The 18302-nt window shown below is 47.6% G+C and overlaps 2 protein-coding genes across 2 annotated transcripts in view; one reads left to right on the top strand and one right to left on the bottom strand.

Annotated features, from left to right (window-relative positions):
* LOC142563833 (uncharacterized) overlaps nt 1-9836 on the bottom strand; it is a 91043-nt gene extending 81207 nt beyond the window's left edge. Inside the window, exon 1 of the mRNA XM_075674477.1 lies at nt 9609-9836. Coding sequence (XP_075530592.1) covers nt 9609-9746 — 138 coding nt within the window. The 5' untranslated portion in view covers nt 9747-9836. The remainder of the gene's footprint in view (nt 1-9608) is intronic.
* Nucleotides 5429-18302, top strand: part of LOC142563834 (uncharacterized) — a 165469-nt gene continuing 152595 nt past the window's right edge. Inside the window, exon 1 of the mRNA XM_075674483.1 lies at nt 5429-5443. The gene's annotated coding sequence lies outside the window, so the exon portion shown is untranslated. The remainder of the gene's footprint in view (nt 5444-18302) is intronic.

The raw sequence follows: 18302 nt of genomic DNA, 5'->3' as shown, positions 1-18302 counted from the left end.
GCGTAGCAGGGGGCGGCAGAAAGTTAGGTGGGCGGATGAGATTAAGAAGTTTGCAGGGACGACATAGCCACAATTAGTACATGAACGGGGTTGTTGGAGAAGTATGGGAGAGGCCTTTGCCCTGCAGTGGGTGTAACCAGGCTGATGATGATATAGACACTGAAGGTCGATATATATGTTGCGATTTTGTGTTTCAGGGTGTGCCATGGTGAATAGTCAATGTCTATACACGAATTGTTTTGTTTGACACTGTCTCTAGTCTAATCGAACATCATTGTTGCATTGTGTTAATAGGAGATTCCAATTGCGAATGTCATCCGAGCGATCGAAGTGGCATTAACTCTCAGCGGGAAAGCAGTGGTGAAATTTTGTCTTACATATTAGAAAAAGAAGCAGGGCTCATTGATATAAGCGTGTGGGATCTCGCTTTGATCGAATTGATGTTTTTTCATCACTCCTCTCCCGTGGACTGTCCTGTATTGCCATCCCAGTTTGGGTGTCTGATCATTGTATGGCTATCGCGCAGGTTGATGAGAAATCTGGAACTAATTACCGACCATAGTGGGCCCTCTGGAACCTAACTCTGAGCTCCTAAACATCGAGAATTATTAATTGACCCTAAGAACTTCTCTTTCTACTGACTTGCCGTTATTTCCTGCTTGGGAACGTTTTAAACAAGAGGTTCGCACAGGGCTACAGAAATTGGATCGGTGAAAGCATTCTATAGAAACAATAGAGAAAAATATTGCTTACTGGCCTATAAAGACTTTAGCTAGCAGATGGAATGCTAAATACCATACACTTATATTGTTGACATAGAAGATCTTAAATGGCAGTTGCAAAAGTATGGCGCATTGCCTTACAGAGGTGCGCGAGTTCAATCTCTAAAGAGGCGTGCGCTGCTTATGAGCAGCCAACACGTCAAGCTTTGCTTCATTAGAGACGTAACGCTATTTACATAGTTATTCCGGAAATATACTCTAAAGGTAGTCTTCGAACAAATACCAATGACATAATTTGTCAGTTCTAAACTTTCTACAGTGTGGTGTTCATTGCCCCTCCCGGCGATCACGATGCAAAAGTCTTAGAGAATTTTGTGCCTCTTGTAAAATCTTTACAGGATGATGACTGTGCATTCACAAGTGGTGCCCTCACTATGCAAGAGATTGAGCTAGCTATTGATCAGCTGCCATTTTTCGAAAGCACCCGGCCATAATGAACTTTTAAGTGAATCTTACAAAGCTTTCAAATCAATTGTCAGTCCCATATTATTGGAAGTTTTTATTACTAGTTTAGAGGTGGACGCGCTTCCGCAATCTCTTCGCAAAACTCACACAGTTTTATTTCCCAAACCTTAAGATAAGAAGAAACTGCGTTCTGTTGAAAGCTACCGACCAATCACACTGTCAAACATGAATAATAAAAGTTTTGCAAAAGTTTTATCTAATAGATTGCAATTTGCGATGTCAATTCTAATTGGTTCCTATCAGACGTGTGGAAGTAGGGGCCGATCCATTTGAACCAACATACATATCGCCCCTACACTTCTTCAATACTGTTACGGTTCCACTGAGCAGCTTGAAATGCTACAGGTAGACCTTGCTATAGCCTGTGATCGTGTCAGCCACTCCTATTTATTTTCTCTTCTGGAACATGCAAATATTGGCACCGTTGTGCTTAAAGCCATTAGGCTTTGCTATACCTGTTGTACTACTCGTTAAGGTATTAGTCGCCATCTCTCCGAACCCGTTTCTATTTGCTCTTCAGTAAAACAAGGATGCCCGATGTCCTCACTACTATTCGCCCTTTACCTGGAACCGCTATGCTTAAGCGTAATTCAGTAGAGTGACATTTATGGCTTCAATATACTGGGTAATTAGGTAAAGTCTCAGCTTATGCAGATGATTTAGCGTTCTTCTGCATGGGTAAGTCCAGTGTTGAAAATATAGTATCAACAATAGAGGAATTTGACAGCGTATCAGGAGCACAAATGAATTTCCCGAAAACTTCAGGCTGATGGTTTGGCTCATGGTGCTATACACCAGAGCAGCTTGCAGGCGCTAAGTGGACTGATGTCTCGCCAAAGTATCTTGGCGTGCCGCTACATGCGTATAAACTAAGCGCACACTACTGGAAAAAATACAAAAGGTAGCGAGGCACAGGAAGTGGTAAGGGAATACATCTACTTAGGACAGGCAGTGACCGCGGATCCAGATAATGGGACTGAAATAATCAGAAGAATGAGAATGCGCTGGGGTGCGTTTGGGGGCATTCCCAGGCAGCCTGTGTCGCGTAAAACGTTAACAACAGGCTGCCATTATCCCTCAATAGGAAAGCATATAACAGTTGTGTGTGTCCAGTACTCAAGTACGGTGCAGAAACTTGTAGGCTTACGAAAATGCTTCTACTTAAATTGAGGACGACGTAACGAGCTATGGAAAGAATAATGATGGGTGTAACGTTCAGAGATAAGAAAAGAGCAGATTTGGTGAGGGAACAAACGCGAGTTAATGACATCTTAGTTGAAATCAAGAAAAAGAATTGCGCAAGGGCAGGACATGTAATGAGGAGGGAAGATAAGCGATGGTCGTTAAGGGTTACGAACCGGATTCCAAGGGAAGCGAAGCGTAGCAGGGGGCGGCAGAAATTTAGGTGGACGGATCAGATTAAGAAGTTTGCAGGGACAGCATGGCTGCAATCAGTACATGAGCGGAGTAGTTGGAGCAGTATGGGAGGAGCCTTTGCCCTGCAGTGGGGGTAACCAGGCTGATGATGATGATGATGATGGGAAAGAACGGGTTTCGGCCCTGCAATGTTACACCAAGACATTAGTTGGAAACAGACTTTCTATTTTTGGGAAAGCCGAAGCCTGCAGTAACTTCATGCGAACGAAAATCCACTGTGTATTGCAAGTTATTCATTGTGCCAGGCTCTACATCCAATGCTATTACTGAATTTTTTTAACCTTCGTATGGTCATCAAGTTTTGAGCCCATGAGGCGAGACAATATTTTTAGGCCTGTTAGTGCTTAGTACACATTTATGTGCGGCAAATAGTGTCTCGTTTCTACTTTTTTCGCGTCACTTCGCATCCTATAATTCGATCATTCATGCAAGTCGCACTTGTTGATGCAATACCTGATTTAGTTGTTTCTTATAATTTTTCTTCACGTTCATGCTTGTGGGGGTTCATGCAAGAAGTTTACTTGGGGGTTCGTTTCCTGACAGTTCCGTTTTCGAGAGAATACTTGTACTCTGTGTCGCGTAAAACGTTATACAAATATTTACTGTCCATTCTAGTTCCGCCTCCATTTTACCATTACTATACATTAAATGGCCATTTCACGATGCAGTTAAGCGAGTTCGTAAGATGTATATCCCCTTGCTCCAAAACATTCTTTCATAAACTTCATAGTGCAACCACACCGGTAAAAACATGGCTACAGGAAAGGGGTATCTTTGTCTGTTCTGTTAACTGTCGCCTTTGTGACGGGCCGAATAGAATTAGCAATGCTTTATTAGCTGCACCGACAGCATCCTATTTCGGCATGTCCTGCAACGGACCTTAAAAAAAGAGCTCGAGATTAACACTCATACTGTGCGATACGTGCTGCCGAACTCTGGTACTAGAGCACCTTTTGATGTGTTTTTCGTCATGGGAATGCACACTTTCTGGAAAACGCGAATGATGGACCGAAACCCAGAAACAGTTGTACCTCCAAGGTAGATTTCACCCAAATGGCACTACACCAAAAACATGTATATGATGGACTCAATATGCAACCGTGCTCGTGCCCAATTTTGGTGACGTGCCTGTCCTTAGCACCCTTCTAAAGTGAAACTAACGTTTCCACCCATAGTATGAACGCTGCCTTTCCTGCGCGTGACTTTCATTGTGCCCTCCATTCTCTGACTATGCACAACTGGTGAATGTCGGGTTGACTGCTACTGTAATAAATACAATGAAAGAAAAGGAGAGCTCGGCTGGTGCAGTGGCAAGATACTGGGTTCGGCATCGTTAAGTCGAAAGTTTGAATCCCCGGCGGAAAGCTTTTTTTTACTTTTCATTTTTTACTTTATTATACCAACCAATTATATGGCCCTAAAGAAGTTTCTGTCAACCTTTATTTAATTATTGATCAAGTACTACAAGACGTCACACTACAGGCAACAGATGTCAGACAACAGAACGTCCCAAAATACGAGAGACTTAAATTATCCTACTGTCTTTTTGAACTGGGATCGCTCGCCGCTCGCGAGACGTCCAGCAGTGCGGAGAAGGACACACTGAGGAAGCACATGCATTCATTTGCAGTGTCGCATTGAAACACATCTGTCCACACGGTAAGGTGTTTATAATGGCTTGGAGTAGGACTGTTCCTATATTGTCCCGGGTAGAGAAGAGACGTCGCTGTATTACTAAGCTCGAAAAAACTATGAAGAATGATTTATAACAGTTTTTGCCTCTAGGAATGGCCAGCTATTGCTCTCTGATGACAGTACTTGACGAGGAAGTTAGGAAGGTTCTGTGGATACACGACATGAAACAGTGAGCCACCTAATTATTCGACCGTCTGAGAGGTTTAGCGCAACAGCAAGCGTTCCTCTTCGAGACGGTAGGAGCCTGTTTCAGCGTTTTGTCTGCGCCCCCCTTCTAATGCCAGCTTTGCGGGCACCTTGCGGCACAAACCAGCGCCTTGTTATTCGGCGAGATGTTCCTTTTTAGTGATCAGCGTGCCCCTGCGTGAGAACATGTTCATGTGCAAAGTTGCAACCGTTACGGTTTACTCAGGTTCTACTAGAGAGTTCAAAGAAAGTGCTGCACGAGAAATGCATCAACGGTGTTAGCACAGCCCTTCTTGTGTTCAGTGGTGCAGCCATAGTTCTGCAATGTATGAGCAAATCGCATGAGTCTTCGCGATACAATTTTCAGGCCACTAAACCCAGGTAAACCTTCGTGAACAGTTTGTATACAAAAGGCGAGTGTCATATAAAGGCGCGTCCAATTTCTTCAATGCAAACACTATAGCCTTGCCCTTATTCGCGGTTGCAGAATAATTGAACTAGTGAGAGAAAGAACAGGTTACAGAAAGAATCAGTGAGAGTTTAGCTTCGTCTAAGAACACTGGCTCGAGGTATCATAGGTCAGTATTCACTGGAGTCAAAGATCAGAAGAAAAGGGCTGGAAAGATAAAGCACGTGAAGCAAGGCGTTACCGTCATTTGCCTCTTCCAGTGCATCAAAAGCTTCTTGCTTATCATCCCGGTCGCATCGCCGTTTTTGACCTTTCTGCCGCAGATGACTCAGCGGCTGCGATATGTCTATACAGTATGCAATTAGCAGTCGGTAAAAAGCAGCCACGACTGGAAAGTGATCTCGCGCAACTTCTCTAAATTCTGCTTCTGCGTGCGGTGGTCCACAACTAATTTCAGAAGGTTGATTTGGTTAGTGGCAAGCAGAATTTTTTTCTTTGTGAACCGAAATCCCTGGGTCGACCAACTCGCTCTTCGAACATACGGTTAAACAAAGGTATATGATTCAGATACAGCTGAGAACATACAGATACTTTGCAACCCTTAGAACTAGTCCATCGTTTGATAATATTAACTCGGCCTATTACAGACCAAAAGGCAGGCGAAGAAATTGAGAATCCACTGCGAGAAACAAATGTAGTTTTTGGCTTTTCACATCAGTGGGTAGCACCGGGCGTTGACAAGTGTTGTGAAAAAACTGGCATTACACAGTGCGTACGTTATGCTGGAAACTGCGGGTAGCGGATGACAATGTTTCACCGTGACGTCGTTGAGTTAACGGTTGCGAACTCAAAGGCGTAGCCTGCTGTCCTTCTTTGGCGTTAAAGAAACCGGAGGAGCCCACAGACGTTAAAACGGTCGCACTATTCAGTTGTCGATTATCTCGTGCATTGGTCTAGCAGGGCTCGATTGTGCGCGCTGAGCGGCCGCGCGTTACACCATGAATGACGCGCAACGCTTGTACAGACGCGCTGTACCAGAATGTCCGTCTTCGCAGGCGAAGCCCTTAATAGGGAACGGTTTGAGAACGCGCTCTTGTTCCACTGAGAAGTGCCTTGAAAGGTTTTGAGGGCCTCCCTCACGGCGTAAAGAAGGGTGGCCTGCGGGACGGCCGTAATGTGGGGTGTGGTGGCTGCAGGTAAGTTGTCCTTTGCGAAAAGAGTAGTTTCGGACTCGACAGGAAGGCTGAAGCCCCTTCCAAGGAAGCCCATGGTCCTACGTCCTCAAAAAAAAAAAATGAATAGAAAACATCTCGGTCAAGCAGAATGAGAAGATGAGACGGGCAACCAAAAAAATCGTTGCCTCTTTGTTCTGCCACCATAGCGCACGCAACCGTCATCTGCGGTTACATGGCTTGAAAGAATTTTGAGGCCGCTAGGTCCCTACCGTAGCTTCCTACCGCAGCACGGCCTTTTTGCGCTTGCACTCATTATAAACACGCCCGCGATAGCGATATGCAAGAACCAGTGTGAAAAAGAGCGGGAACATTAACTCCCTCTGCGCTCATTATCGGTTCTGCCATCAGAACGGGTCTTGAGTGCGTTCCTGTTCGATCCCAGGTGCGCTTCTTTGGATGTAGCGTTTCCGTCATCCATAACCTGTCTCGCCTCTCTCGAGTGATGCGCGAAGGTCAATTAGTTTGCGGTTACTGCTGCGATTCCTGACTCTAGTGTTTTCACAGAAAGTTTCCGATGTCATCGAGCGATGTGCGTTCATCTTTTCCTGCCCACGCTGTACACCATGCTGGTTAATTAATTAAAACATGTTGATAGGCTACTTGGTTTGAATGCATGATAGAATGTGTAAGAGCGACTGAACGAGGACGTAGAAAGAAGCAAACACACAAATACAGCCCTGTGTCCGTGTGTCTATTTCTATGTCCTCGTCGAGACGCGCTTGCGCATTATATTATTCTTAATTTAGTTCGTAAGATAATGTTTCCAAGTTTATACGGCCAATTAAACTACTATCCTTACTTCGTACAGCTATCTACTAATTTGCTATCGCAATCGGTACTTCGCTTTTCCGGCGCAACTCCGAATTTTTTATTTGATTCTTCGCTCATTTGTTTACTGCAGTGTTAGGTTGGCCAAGGAAGTTTATAAGTTATTTTTCATGTTTTTCGTTCTCTAAGGCTTTTTGCTTAGATATAAGTAGGTAACGAATAATTATATTTGTTTTGCATAAGTGTGGTCACTTTGTATTACGCCTTGTTAGTACAAGCTGATGGTTGGTACTAGGCGGAACTCACGTGTGCATTGTTGCGATTGAGAGTGCTGTTACGTGTTGGAAGAAACGTGGTTTGAGACATTATGCGAAGCGAGCTGACCAGCTTTTATCTGTAGGATGTGTGTGCTAGGGTCGCGCCTAGGCCACATACAGCAGGAGGAGGATATGCTTGCTAAGAGGTTTGGAAAGCTAGAAATGGAACTCAAGAGCGAATAGAAGTAGAGGAAGGAAGTATACGAAAAGCTAGCCAAGGTATAAATTAAGCTGAGGGCCACCATCTCGCAATGAAATGGTGAATGCTTCGACGTGAGCACTGCGAACGGCGCTACCTCTCAAAGGAGAACAACTAAGCAAGGTGAAACCACCATGCCGGTAAACAGTAGCGAAAACGTCCGTGGGGATAACGAAGGGGCTAACACTGACGTAGGAGAAAACAACAAAGCGAAAGGCAAGGATAAGACAGAAGGGGACGGCATCGCCGCCTCTGGTGCAGGTTTAGTCGAAAAGATGGATTAGAAGCGTCCAATTATTTGTTGGGGATTCCAACATGCGTAAAGCAAAACAAGCGATAACAGAGAGGGGAGGGGCAGGTGAGCGAGTCCAGTATGCGTGCTTCCGGGAAAACCAATGGGGATTGTGAAAGCGAAAGCTAAGGAGTGCACGTGGGACAAAATTGAGGAAATGCACCTAGCGGTGATAATAGGCGGATGGACTGACCTACTGCAAGGTTAAGGGACAGTGATCGGGAAGCAGACAGCCAAAGGTTCATCGACCTGCGGATTTTTCCAAAGGAAGTACAAATCGCTGTGTGCACAATGCGAGAGGTTGAAAAGCAGGGTTATGCCGTTAAAAAGGCGGTACTTGCAGGGAAGAGAGAAAGTTAGAGGCTAGCTAAAGCAGTAAACTTTAGGGTCATTGGCACCAACCGAGAAGTGCACTCAGTAGCCGCGAAGGGGCTTTTCTAAGTGACGGCGTGAATTTTAGCGAAAGTGGAGGAACACCGGTTGGACGTTGATTTGCGATGGGGTCTCGAGCTTTTGTAGGGGGGCAGGCTATTGAAGAATATTAAATAGAATACATAGTGTCCGAGTTACAATGCCTAACCTAATTTGGTTCATCCTAGAAAAGCAAGGAGAGCGCGATGAGCATGATCGCGTCGAGACACACAACCACTGCGGTACAAAAATTTGTCGAGTGTCGCACACCGCAGACTAAGAACATCGTAAGGCACTAGCAATATGCGCTGCGCACTTAATGCGGGACACTTTGATAACAGGCGCCGAAGTGCCTCGCAGCAAGCGCAAGCCCCATATAACGGAGTGGCCAAACGTCCAAGTCTGTACAAACGTTCACACAGACAAAACTTAGCTTGAGTAGTTGCGCTCTAGTGCGATGAGGCTAGCCTCGACCACAAGCACGGGAGGGAACGTTCCATTTTCGGCGCGCTGTTCGGGATGCGGCTTGGGTAGGTGTCGACGAATCAGCAGACGAGCGTCATCAAGCTTGCACTAAGTTGAAGCCAGCCGACCGGCCTCTTTATTTCCTGCTATGACTACGTCCGAAGGTATCCACTGAGCAACGAGATATACCCCCCTTGATGAAATTTCGTTTACAGAATCAGTAATGGTACGCACAACTGGCCAATTAATCTGACTGCGTTGTAATCTGCTATGAACAGCGCGGGAATCCGTAAAAATGGCAATCTTCGGTGCGGGTTGAATTCATCTTGCACGTATTTCATTGCAAGAATAATTGTTGCTAGCTCCACAGGTGATGACGAGACTTGATTGGGTATACGAAATATGCGTCGTACTTGAGTCGAAGGGCCGAAAGAAGCTGCATATGTTCCTTGGCCGTCGCTGTGTAGAGAATCATCTGTGAATGCTTGAAGATAATCTGAAGATCCTTCCGACATGCGTGACTGAGCTAATTGTAATATTGGTGAAACAGGTCCTGATACCGGTAGTTAATCTCAGGGCGTCACCAGAGTTTGGTCACATGTCACATCCCGAATTGCGCCAAATTCCGGCCTTCCTGAATAGCGCCCTTAGGGTCTGGCCGACGCACAGAATTCCACACAAGTCACCAAGCGCGATTGTCGAACAATAGTTAAGCGGTCCTCACTTCCATCTTCCTACTGCGCGATTTCGATGTGCAGAAGCATTGAAGGGCAAAGTTTTTTGAAATGACTTATTCGGATTCTAGCATTTATAAATTTGGCTGCGATTCTGCGCACTATTGCCTATTTCCTTTAATTTATGAACATTCCTATGTATTCTATTCGTATGTCGTACAATACAGAGGGATTTGTTTCAACACTGCTTTTCGAAAATGAAATACAATTTACCTGTCGGATGTCCGTACATTGGGCGGGGAAGTCAACGCGTGTATCTTCACCTTGATCACTTTCGGTATGAACGACAAGCACATTGGCCAAGTGGAAGACAAAGAGCAAATAAAACGTAGTTCGAGCAGCGTCGCGCATTCTGCCCGTCCTGTGGTTATACCGATTGGGCTTTGAAGGTACTTATTTACTATACGAGCTATGAACGGGGACTGTTCGCGGTGGTAATGCAGCCCGCCTTAATATACTTCCAGGCCCAGGCCTGGTTATCCTCTTCGCCTTTTCTGATCTCTCTCTAAAGGCCATTTATCTACGTCGAAGCGAGGGTGGCAGACAGCTTGTAGTCGTCTTCTAGATGGACGGGAACCTTGTCCTTTCGCTTCCAGTGGTCGAAAAGAGCACATGTAAATGCACGCCAGCCTATTTCTTCTTCTTGATCGCGCTACTTTCGCGCCTTTGTTCTACATGGAATCCGTTACACGTGCTCGAAAACGTCTTATGCTAGTTTTCACGGTTTTCTAACAAAAGTCGACCACTGTTGAAGTGTATATCGTGAGCACGTGTGGGAGAATGCTATGGCAAAGTGGAAAGCTTGTGTATTGAACAGAGGTTAAATTAAAATTGCGAGCACCTGGTTTACGGCCCGTTTAGAGACATTATATGAAATGCTTATAACTTTTGCCCAGTTCTGTTAGGTGACCAAAAACTGCGGAGATGTCATAGCTTTAGGATATAAGGGACAAATTGTCGGGAACATCGACGAAAATGTTGATGTGTGCACGTTGAATACGTCTTTTGAAAACAATTATTGAACGTCGCGGTCATTCATCTTTCATGCGGCACACAAGACATGCAGCTGATTTTAGCCGGCTTCGCTGGTAAAATGGGCGAGTGTTTGTTTCGCTGAAGCAGGTAGCGTATTCTGAGGGACGAGCAGTGAATTTTATTATAAATTCTTTCTGGACGAGTTGGTGCATACTTTATTTCACAAATATGGCAGCGCTACTACATGCTACCACAAAGGAACAAGGACGAGATACAAGCGTTGTGTCTCATCCTTGTTCCTGTGGAGTTGCAAGTGTTAGCGCTGTTATGTTTGTCAAATCGAGCCATGAATGTTTGATCTGTGTAGGTTAATTGCAGCTCTCACAGAAAGTTACGTATTCAAGCGTTTCAGAGTGTCATAGTGCCGTTATTTGCAGTGGTTCCCCGAATTCGAAAATAATGTACAAATCATCAACTTGAAATTTAGTGCAGACAGAGGGCTGAGAGTTGCTACGTGTAATGTGGGACGAATGTTTTACGTTATTGGCTAAATTAGGAGCATCACACATAATAACTAGACTCTTGTCTTTTCCTTTTCTTGATTGCATGAAGCGAGGGACCTAGCTTGGTACTTTTGTGTTCTCGTTGAGCAGTGCGTCGACGGCGCGAGCCAACTACGCAGCAGGTCGACGGCCCGAGCCAGCTATGCAGGAGCTTGACGCAGCAGGTCAACAGCCCGAGTCAAATACGTAGCAGGTGAGCGGCCCGAGTCAGCTACGCAGCTGTAGTGGAAGGAGTAGGAGGATCTAATCTCCCACTAGTGAGCTTAGCGGCGGGCGCCACTATCGCGAACCGAGACTGCGATCAACAGAGACCTTGGAGCCAGTGGCTTTGCCAGAGCTTTCGTCCGGGGGGGGGGGGAGGTCACGTTGTAGCTCGGCCTCCTCCTTATCGAATTTGTCGAGGGACCCACACCTTTCCTGCAGAAATGACGGCCTCTGCTTTCTTTGGGGATATTGAATTCAAAAATTTCCACTGTAAGCTTTGCCGTCGTGTTTCAGGCTCGTAGTGGTGGCACCAACCAAGACTCGTCCCAGGTCATAACTGCAGTAAAAAAGTACTCGCCCTCATTGTGACACCGGATTAGATGAGTCAAGGCAGTACAAAACTTCTGCGTCTTTTGACGGTGGTTCGAAATCTTGGGCATCCATTGCGCACACAAGAGCCGATAACTGAGTGTTAATGAATTGTGGTGTGACCCGAACCGTGACGGATGTTCACACGCCCTGCCAATTCATCGATGCTTATCCGCCGTTCTCGTGTAATCAGCTCCTGAGCCATTGCAATTGTGTTGAATGTTATTGCACGGTGGCTTAGGCCCGTTCTTGGATCGTCTTTGCAACTTTCACGTCCTCCTTTGAACCGTTTGCTCCAACGCTTCACAGTGGCCAATGCAATACAATATTAAACGCACATTGGAGCAATACGGTGACTAATTTAGCTGTCAAAGACCTCACGACACCACGCTGCTCAACGTTTGGAGTGTACATTGTGTCACGCAACCATGTTCAACGCAGTGTATGAGAGCATTAAAGAACCGTTATTCTTACGACTGCGTGTCACTTTTGTAAATGAAAGATGCCTACGTGCTTCGCACATGCCTCACACATAATGAACCGGACAACTATTGCGCGGGGTGGGTTGGCAATTTTCATTTGACTTGCCCTCGTACGTTAGAAATGCGAAGATACAATGGAATATACAAATGCCAAGATACAGCTTGATAAAGGACAAAAAGTGCCATTCGAAACAAAGTTCACTGCACGTATACGCAAAACCTCGCAACAAGATATTTAAATATGCTGTATATGTCTCCAAGAAATCTACGTATCTAAAAAGTCACTGTATATAATGCGTCATACAAGGCAAATAAACATGTTGCGAAACTGTACATTCACCCTTCACAGCCCCTCTCCCTCCCTCCTCCTGTCGTATCGCACGCGACAAAAGGCTGCGCGCTTCCTACCCGCTTTTCTCCCTTGTGCACAGAAGACTGAGCCACCATATTCGGCTCGCTCATGTTATCCCCCCTACGCTTTCACTCGCAGATACAGCATGCGGTGCGCAGTCACGATGTTATCGCTATAATCAGAGTATCCGGCAACTGAAGCGTCCCGTGACCCATTACTTTCCGCAAAAGAAAAAGTAACAAAATCGAATTTTCACCATGCGACAATTCGCTGCGCCGCAACAATGATTTTCTTTTGCGGGGTGGGGTCACAGACATTAAAAAAAAACACAGAGAAAAGCATTTTGGCCACAATTGGATGCCTACTTTGGCCACCCAATGAAGCTACTCAGGAACATCGAAGAAAACGTGAGACGCTTGGTCCGCAGAGAACCATACGCCTACTGCTCGGTATGCTACACCAGCGAGACAAACTTTTCCGAGAGGTAGCACGCAAGTGAACGCGTTGCAATCTGTGGAGTCCGCCATTGTTTCTTCTTCTCGTCTGCAAGCCAGTGAACTCATACCTTTCAGAGTGGGAGGAGGACGAATTGATTCTTTCATAGAACACTTGTACTTTTCGCTCTGTTTTTTCGCTTTCTTTCCCAGCATTTTTGCGAGCTGCGGTTCCCTCCTTGCGGCAATAGATGAAGGGATCTCCGAGGACCTTTCTGGTGCGCAGCCGTCAGCTCGGATAGCGTCCAGGAAACATAGATGCGCGTCAAGCGATACACACAGCGACGCCACTGAGTTATGCTGGTACAGCTACGACTCGTCTTACGATGACGGCAAGGTCATGATGAGCAAAAAATAAGACTACTGAAGGAATCTTCGTTGCCAAGTGCTTCTACCATGAAGAGTGGACCGCAGCTCTGGCCACACACTGTCCTCTTCATGTCCGTGGACCCGGCGACCAATTTACGGCTACTAAATGGGCAGGTCCTCGCTTCGTTGCTTGAGAAAATCGCACCAAATGTGATTGAAGACGTGAGAATAAATTCGCGCAAAAACGTCATGACAGTTGATGTGTTACATCGCAGCGCCATACAACGCCTACGTATTATAAGTGACATCGACAATGTAAATTTCCGATCAGTGATCCCTACAGGCAACGATGGTGTCGCGGGCGTCAAATATGACGTTGATGCTGCCATACCGAATGACGACCTACTAATACTGATCAAACCAAACACAGAAGGAGCTTTCATTACAAGAATTTTCAAACTGGCAAACACACGCTGTGGGGAGATTTTGTTTAAACGAGACAGCCTTCCTTCCCACTTCACAGTAAGACATGTGCGCCATCCAATACCACCATTCGTGCCGAAACCGCTCCACTTGTGTTTCAAGTGTTGCAAGATTCGCCATTTAAAGGGTGTCTGCGTGAACAACGCCGTGTGCCCGCGGTGCTCTGAGTTCCATTCAGAAGACGTCTGCAGCACAGATGTTCTAAAGTGCCCTTACTGCAGTGGTGCTCACAAGGGCTCATCAAAAAATTGCCCGCGGGTGCAGGAGGAATTCGCGATTCTCAAACGAATTGTGCGGGACGATTTAACGCATCGAGAGGCTACTGCAGCTCTTCGACGATGTAGGCATCGACAATGAAAACTTTCACAAAATACCACAGCTGAAGATAGTGACACGCCACCTTCCGTCAGCAGGATTGCCGCATCAACGCATAGTACCACGAATGCCGATACAAGGAAAGCAAACGAAGCGGAAAGGCTGGCTCGTACTGAAAAATGGCCTGAGCTAACGAGGACACAACGCCGTGCTAAGTTGCCTCAAAACCCACCGACCTCGACGGCTTCCATAACTGTTGAAGCGACGCCGGCTGATGTTCTCCAGGTGATCAACATTCTGCGTCTCTCGTGAATGCCATTCGTGTTGTACTTAACAACATCAAATCTTCTAATGCACAAAGCGCACTACAGGTGCTGGACACTTTGAGTCCAGTACTTGCAGCTCTTGGTTGAAATCATGGCTCTCCAGACGCCGTCATTTCCTGACGAAATCCGGATCGCGTCGATAATTCAGAGGAACGCCAGAGGACTTAAGTCCCGCATGTCGGACTTTTGACAGTTTGTGTTCAAGAATAAGTTCCCAATGATCGTCATCTGCGAGCCCCTATCATCTGACATCAGGCTGTCGGGATATGAGTGATTCATGTCCGCCACCCACGGAAATGCAGCAGGATCACCGTTTTATTATACTAGGGAAGGGTCCGTGATACCCGAAGTTGAAGCAATCAGGGTCCTGGGTTTTGTTCTTGAAGCGAACGGATCGAACATTTGAACCATTGAGCGTATTACCAAGAAGACGGAGGAGGCCATAAGACTTATAAGAAGTATCTCTAATTGGCGTAGGGGTCTAGCAGAAGGTGTGATGCGCTTAGTTCACGCATTTATAATGTGTCATTTCTCGTATGTGGTAGGTATGCAAATTGAAATAGGGGGGAGAAAAATAAATTGGAAGCCTTAACCAGAAAAGCCGTCAAGGCTGCGCCTGGTGTGCCTATGACTACGTCAAACGATATGTTGTTACGACTGGGTTTGCATAATACTTTAGATGAAATTGCCGAAGCTCAGCGTACTGCACAGAGGAAGCGGTTGCTAGGTAAACCAGCGGGTAGGTATATTTTAGAGTCAATTGAAGAATCGGTGGCTGTGTCGCACGATAGGGCGCTCCTACGCGAGTTGAACGGGAACCTTAGGGCAAATATCATGGTTCGTCCGCTTCCGCGGAACGTGCACGCCGTGCGAAGTGTAGGGAGGCGGGTCGCGAGCTACTTTCGATCCCTTGCATGAGCTTCAATAAACCCCCTTTCATTTGGTGTTGGTGGTGGGTAACCTTAAAAACTGGAACTTCAAAGCCGGAGGCTACCCCATGCTGCGACCATGCCTGACGAAACCAACCAAGGAGATACACCACAGCCTCCAGCGGTCAACGTTTGTGGTGTGTTGCGCCAGCGAGATCCGGTCACCTTTAGGGGCACCCGATGATCATGAGGATGAGGATCGGTAGTCATCGTACGAATGGGTGAGCCAGCACAACAAGTGGGCCTGCGCCGCCTATTTGAACAGCCTTTGAACCTTGAATACGATTTCACAACATGGAGCGCATTCGAGACAAGTTTCGCAAAAGTGTTTGGGCGCTCCCCTGTGTGCAAGCTTCGTGCTGAACAACGCTTACGGGGGCGTGCGCAACGTCACGGTGAAACATTCACGCATTACATCGAAAATGTCAATAACCTGTGTAAGCGCGTGAATCCGTCAATTGCAGAAGAGGACAAGATAAAACACATTACGAAATGAATTGATGAGGACGTATTTCAAATGTTGTTAGTGAAATATCCGCGTACCGTGACCGAAGTTATGAATTTCTGCCCAAGTTTTGACGAGATACGGAAACAACGCATCTTAGCCCGGCGCGCACCATCGACGGAAGATTCGCTATGGTAGCAGTGGTTATTGGCGACAACCAGACAAGTTTGCCGACGCAGATAAAAGAATTTGTGTGAGAGGAAGTGACGCGACAGCTCTCCATCTTGCTTACCACGGAGAATGCTTCTTAATATTTGGCTCCAGCGATCCGACAGATGATTCAAAAGCAAGCGACGAAATCTCTTCCACCTCCATGCCTCCTTGTCAGCCGGCTCCCGTGACCGCGTCTCTGACCTTTGCTCAAGCCGTTGTACAGGCGCCTCGCTGCAGGTGTGCTCTCCTCCGCCTTTGCCTCGCCAACCGGCAACTCCCATTTTCAGTGCACAGTAGCAAGGCACAAACCCTTGGCGCGCTGCTAACAACCACCCAATATGCTACGCCTCCGGTACCTCCGGACATGTAGCGCGCTTCTGCCACCGGCGCTTCCTTGCCTTCGTGGGCACCGCGAGACCCCCAGCTTCGGCTTCCTACCATTCCGTACGCCTTGGCGATTGGCAATGTCACGTGGGCGCACCCCAAACTGTGGACGCGGCGCGTTGACGGTGAAACCTCTCAGTCCGAAGTCATGGTATGGGTATCGGTGGTACATATGGCCGGCTTCTCCGCAGTGATTTCAGAGCGGGCGGTGGTCGGGAGCTCGCGAAATGTCCGTCTTCCTGGCGTAGCTGCGCTGGGCGACGGGTGGCTGTGCTTACGTCGGCGGCGGTGGACAAAGGAACTGCGGCGTTAAAGGGCCCTATCGTGGTCGCGGTAAGAGATGATGGAGTGTGACGGTTGCGTAGGTCATCGCTTCCGGCTGGGGCTGCGGTAGTTGTCGTTGCACCTATGGAACTCCAAGCGATCGCTGAACCTCTCTTTTCACGATGTCGGCGGTGGCGGCCACTTGAGGCCGCGACGAAGGCAAGACATTGCGTAGTTCTTCCTGCAGAATGTCCCTGATGGCCTCTTGAAGGTCGTCGGAACCCAGTCCTTGGATGGCGCACTGCGGCGTGAGCAGTTGTCGGTTATACTGCCGAGTGGGCATTTCCAGAGTTTCCTCGATAATCGACACCTCTGTACAAAACTCGGCTACGCTCTTGGCTCGGTTGCGAATCAGTCCGGCAAAAAGTTCTTGCTTGACGCCACGGATTAGGAAGCGGACCTTTTTCTCCTCCGACATTTCCGGGTCGGCGTGCCGGAAAAGACAGGTCATCTCCTCTGTGAAGATCGCTATGGTCTCATTGCGAAGCTGTACACGGGTTTCTAGTGGAGCTTGGGTGAGGTTGCAGGAAGCCGCTTCCGAAAGGCCCCACGTCATTAAGGTGGCTTCTCGATTCTCGAGCCACGTCCTGACGGCGTCTTCCAATGTGAAATAGTGATGTCGCAGCTTGTCGTCGCTGTTCCAGCTGTTAAACGTAGCGATCCTCTCACACGTCTCGAGCCAACTTTCCGGGTCCTCGAATGTGGAACCGCGGAACGTCGGTGGCTCCCTGGGCTGCTGCAGAAGTACTCGGGACGCTGCGCCTGCCATTGGGGCTGTCTTGGCCACGACCTTCTTGGTCGTCTCTAGCAGAAATCCGTGTTGCGCAGGCAGCTGCTGTAGGCGGCGGCTTCCTCGATGTTCCGTGATGACGTTGGTGTTGTCTTTGCGGTCTGGGCTTGGATAACTGCTTCTCGGAGGCGTCCCGTACATGACCGTAAAGTAGCTCCACCAGATCTCACGTTGTAGTGACGGTGAAGAAGGCAGCAAAAGTCTGATTAACGTAACTCGCGCTTTCTTGGAATGCCGTCCTGGGATGCCGTCCTGCCGTACGTAACTATCACTTACAATACGGCGGCGCAAGAGACAACACAGATCACGCCGTTCCGTTCAAGCTGGTTTACGGCAAGAACCCGATGACGACTCTCAACGCCATGCTGCCGCACGTCACCGATGATGAGAATCGTCACGTCGCCACCTATCTCCAGCGCGTCGAAGACGCCCGACAGCCCGTCAAGGCATCTTAGCTCGGCGCTCACCATCGACGGAAGATTCGCTATAGCAGCAGTGGATATTGGCGGCTACCAGACAAGTTTGTCGACGCAGATAAAAGGATTTGTGTGAGAGGGAGTGGCGCGATAGCTCTACATTTTGCCTACCACGGAGAAGGCTTCTCAGAATTTGGTTCCAGCGATCCGACAGACGATTCAGAAGCAAGAGACGAAATCTCTTCCACCTCCAAGCCTCCGTGTCAGCCGGCTCCCGTAACGGCGTCTTTGACCTTTGCAGAAGCCATTGTACGGGCGCCTCACCTGCAGATGTTTTCTCCTCCGCTTGCTGGTCAAGAACCAGCAAGAACAAGCTGCTCGCCATGCTAGGGTGTCGTTAATTGGCTCGCTCATTCACGTCGGATAACCAAGGCATCCAAAACGATCGCCACGACAAAGGTCAGCCCACACAGTCCTTCGCCGTGGGCTCGCACGTCTGGCTTCGGCTGACCTTCCAATTCCAGGCCTTAGCCC

The sequence above is a fragment of the Dermacentor variabilis genome, chromosome 11 (genome assembly GCF_050947875.1).
Source record: "Dermacentor variabilis isolate Ectoservices chromosome 11, ASM5094787v1, whole genome shotgun sequence".
Lineage (NCBI taxonomy): Eukaryota > Metazoa > Arthropoda > Arachnida > Ixodida > Ixodidae > Dermacentor > Dermacentor variabilis.
This window is presented reverse-complemented; position numbering and strand designations above follow the sequence as displayed.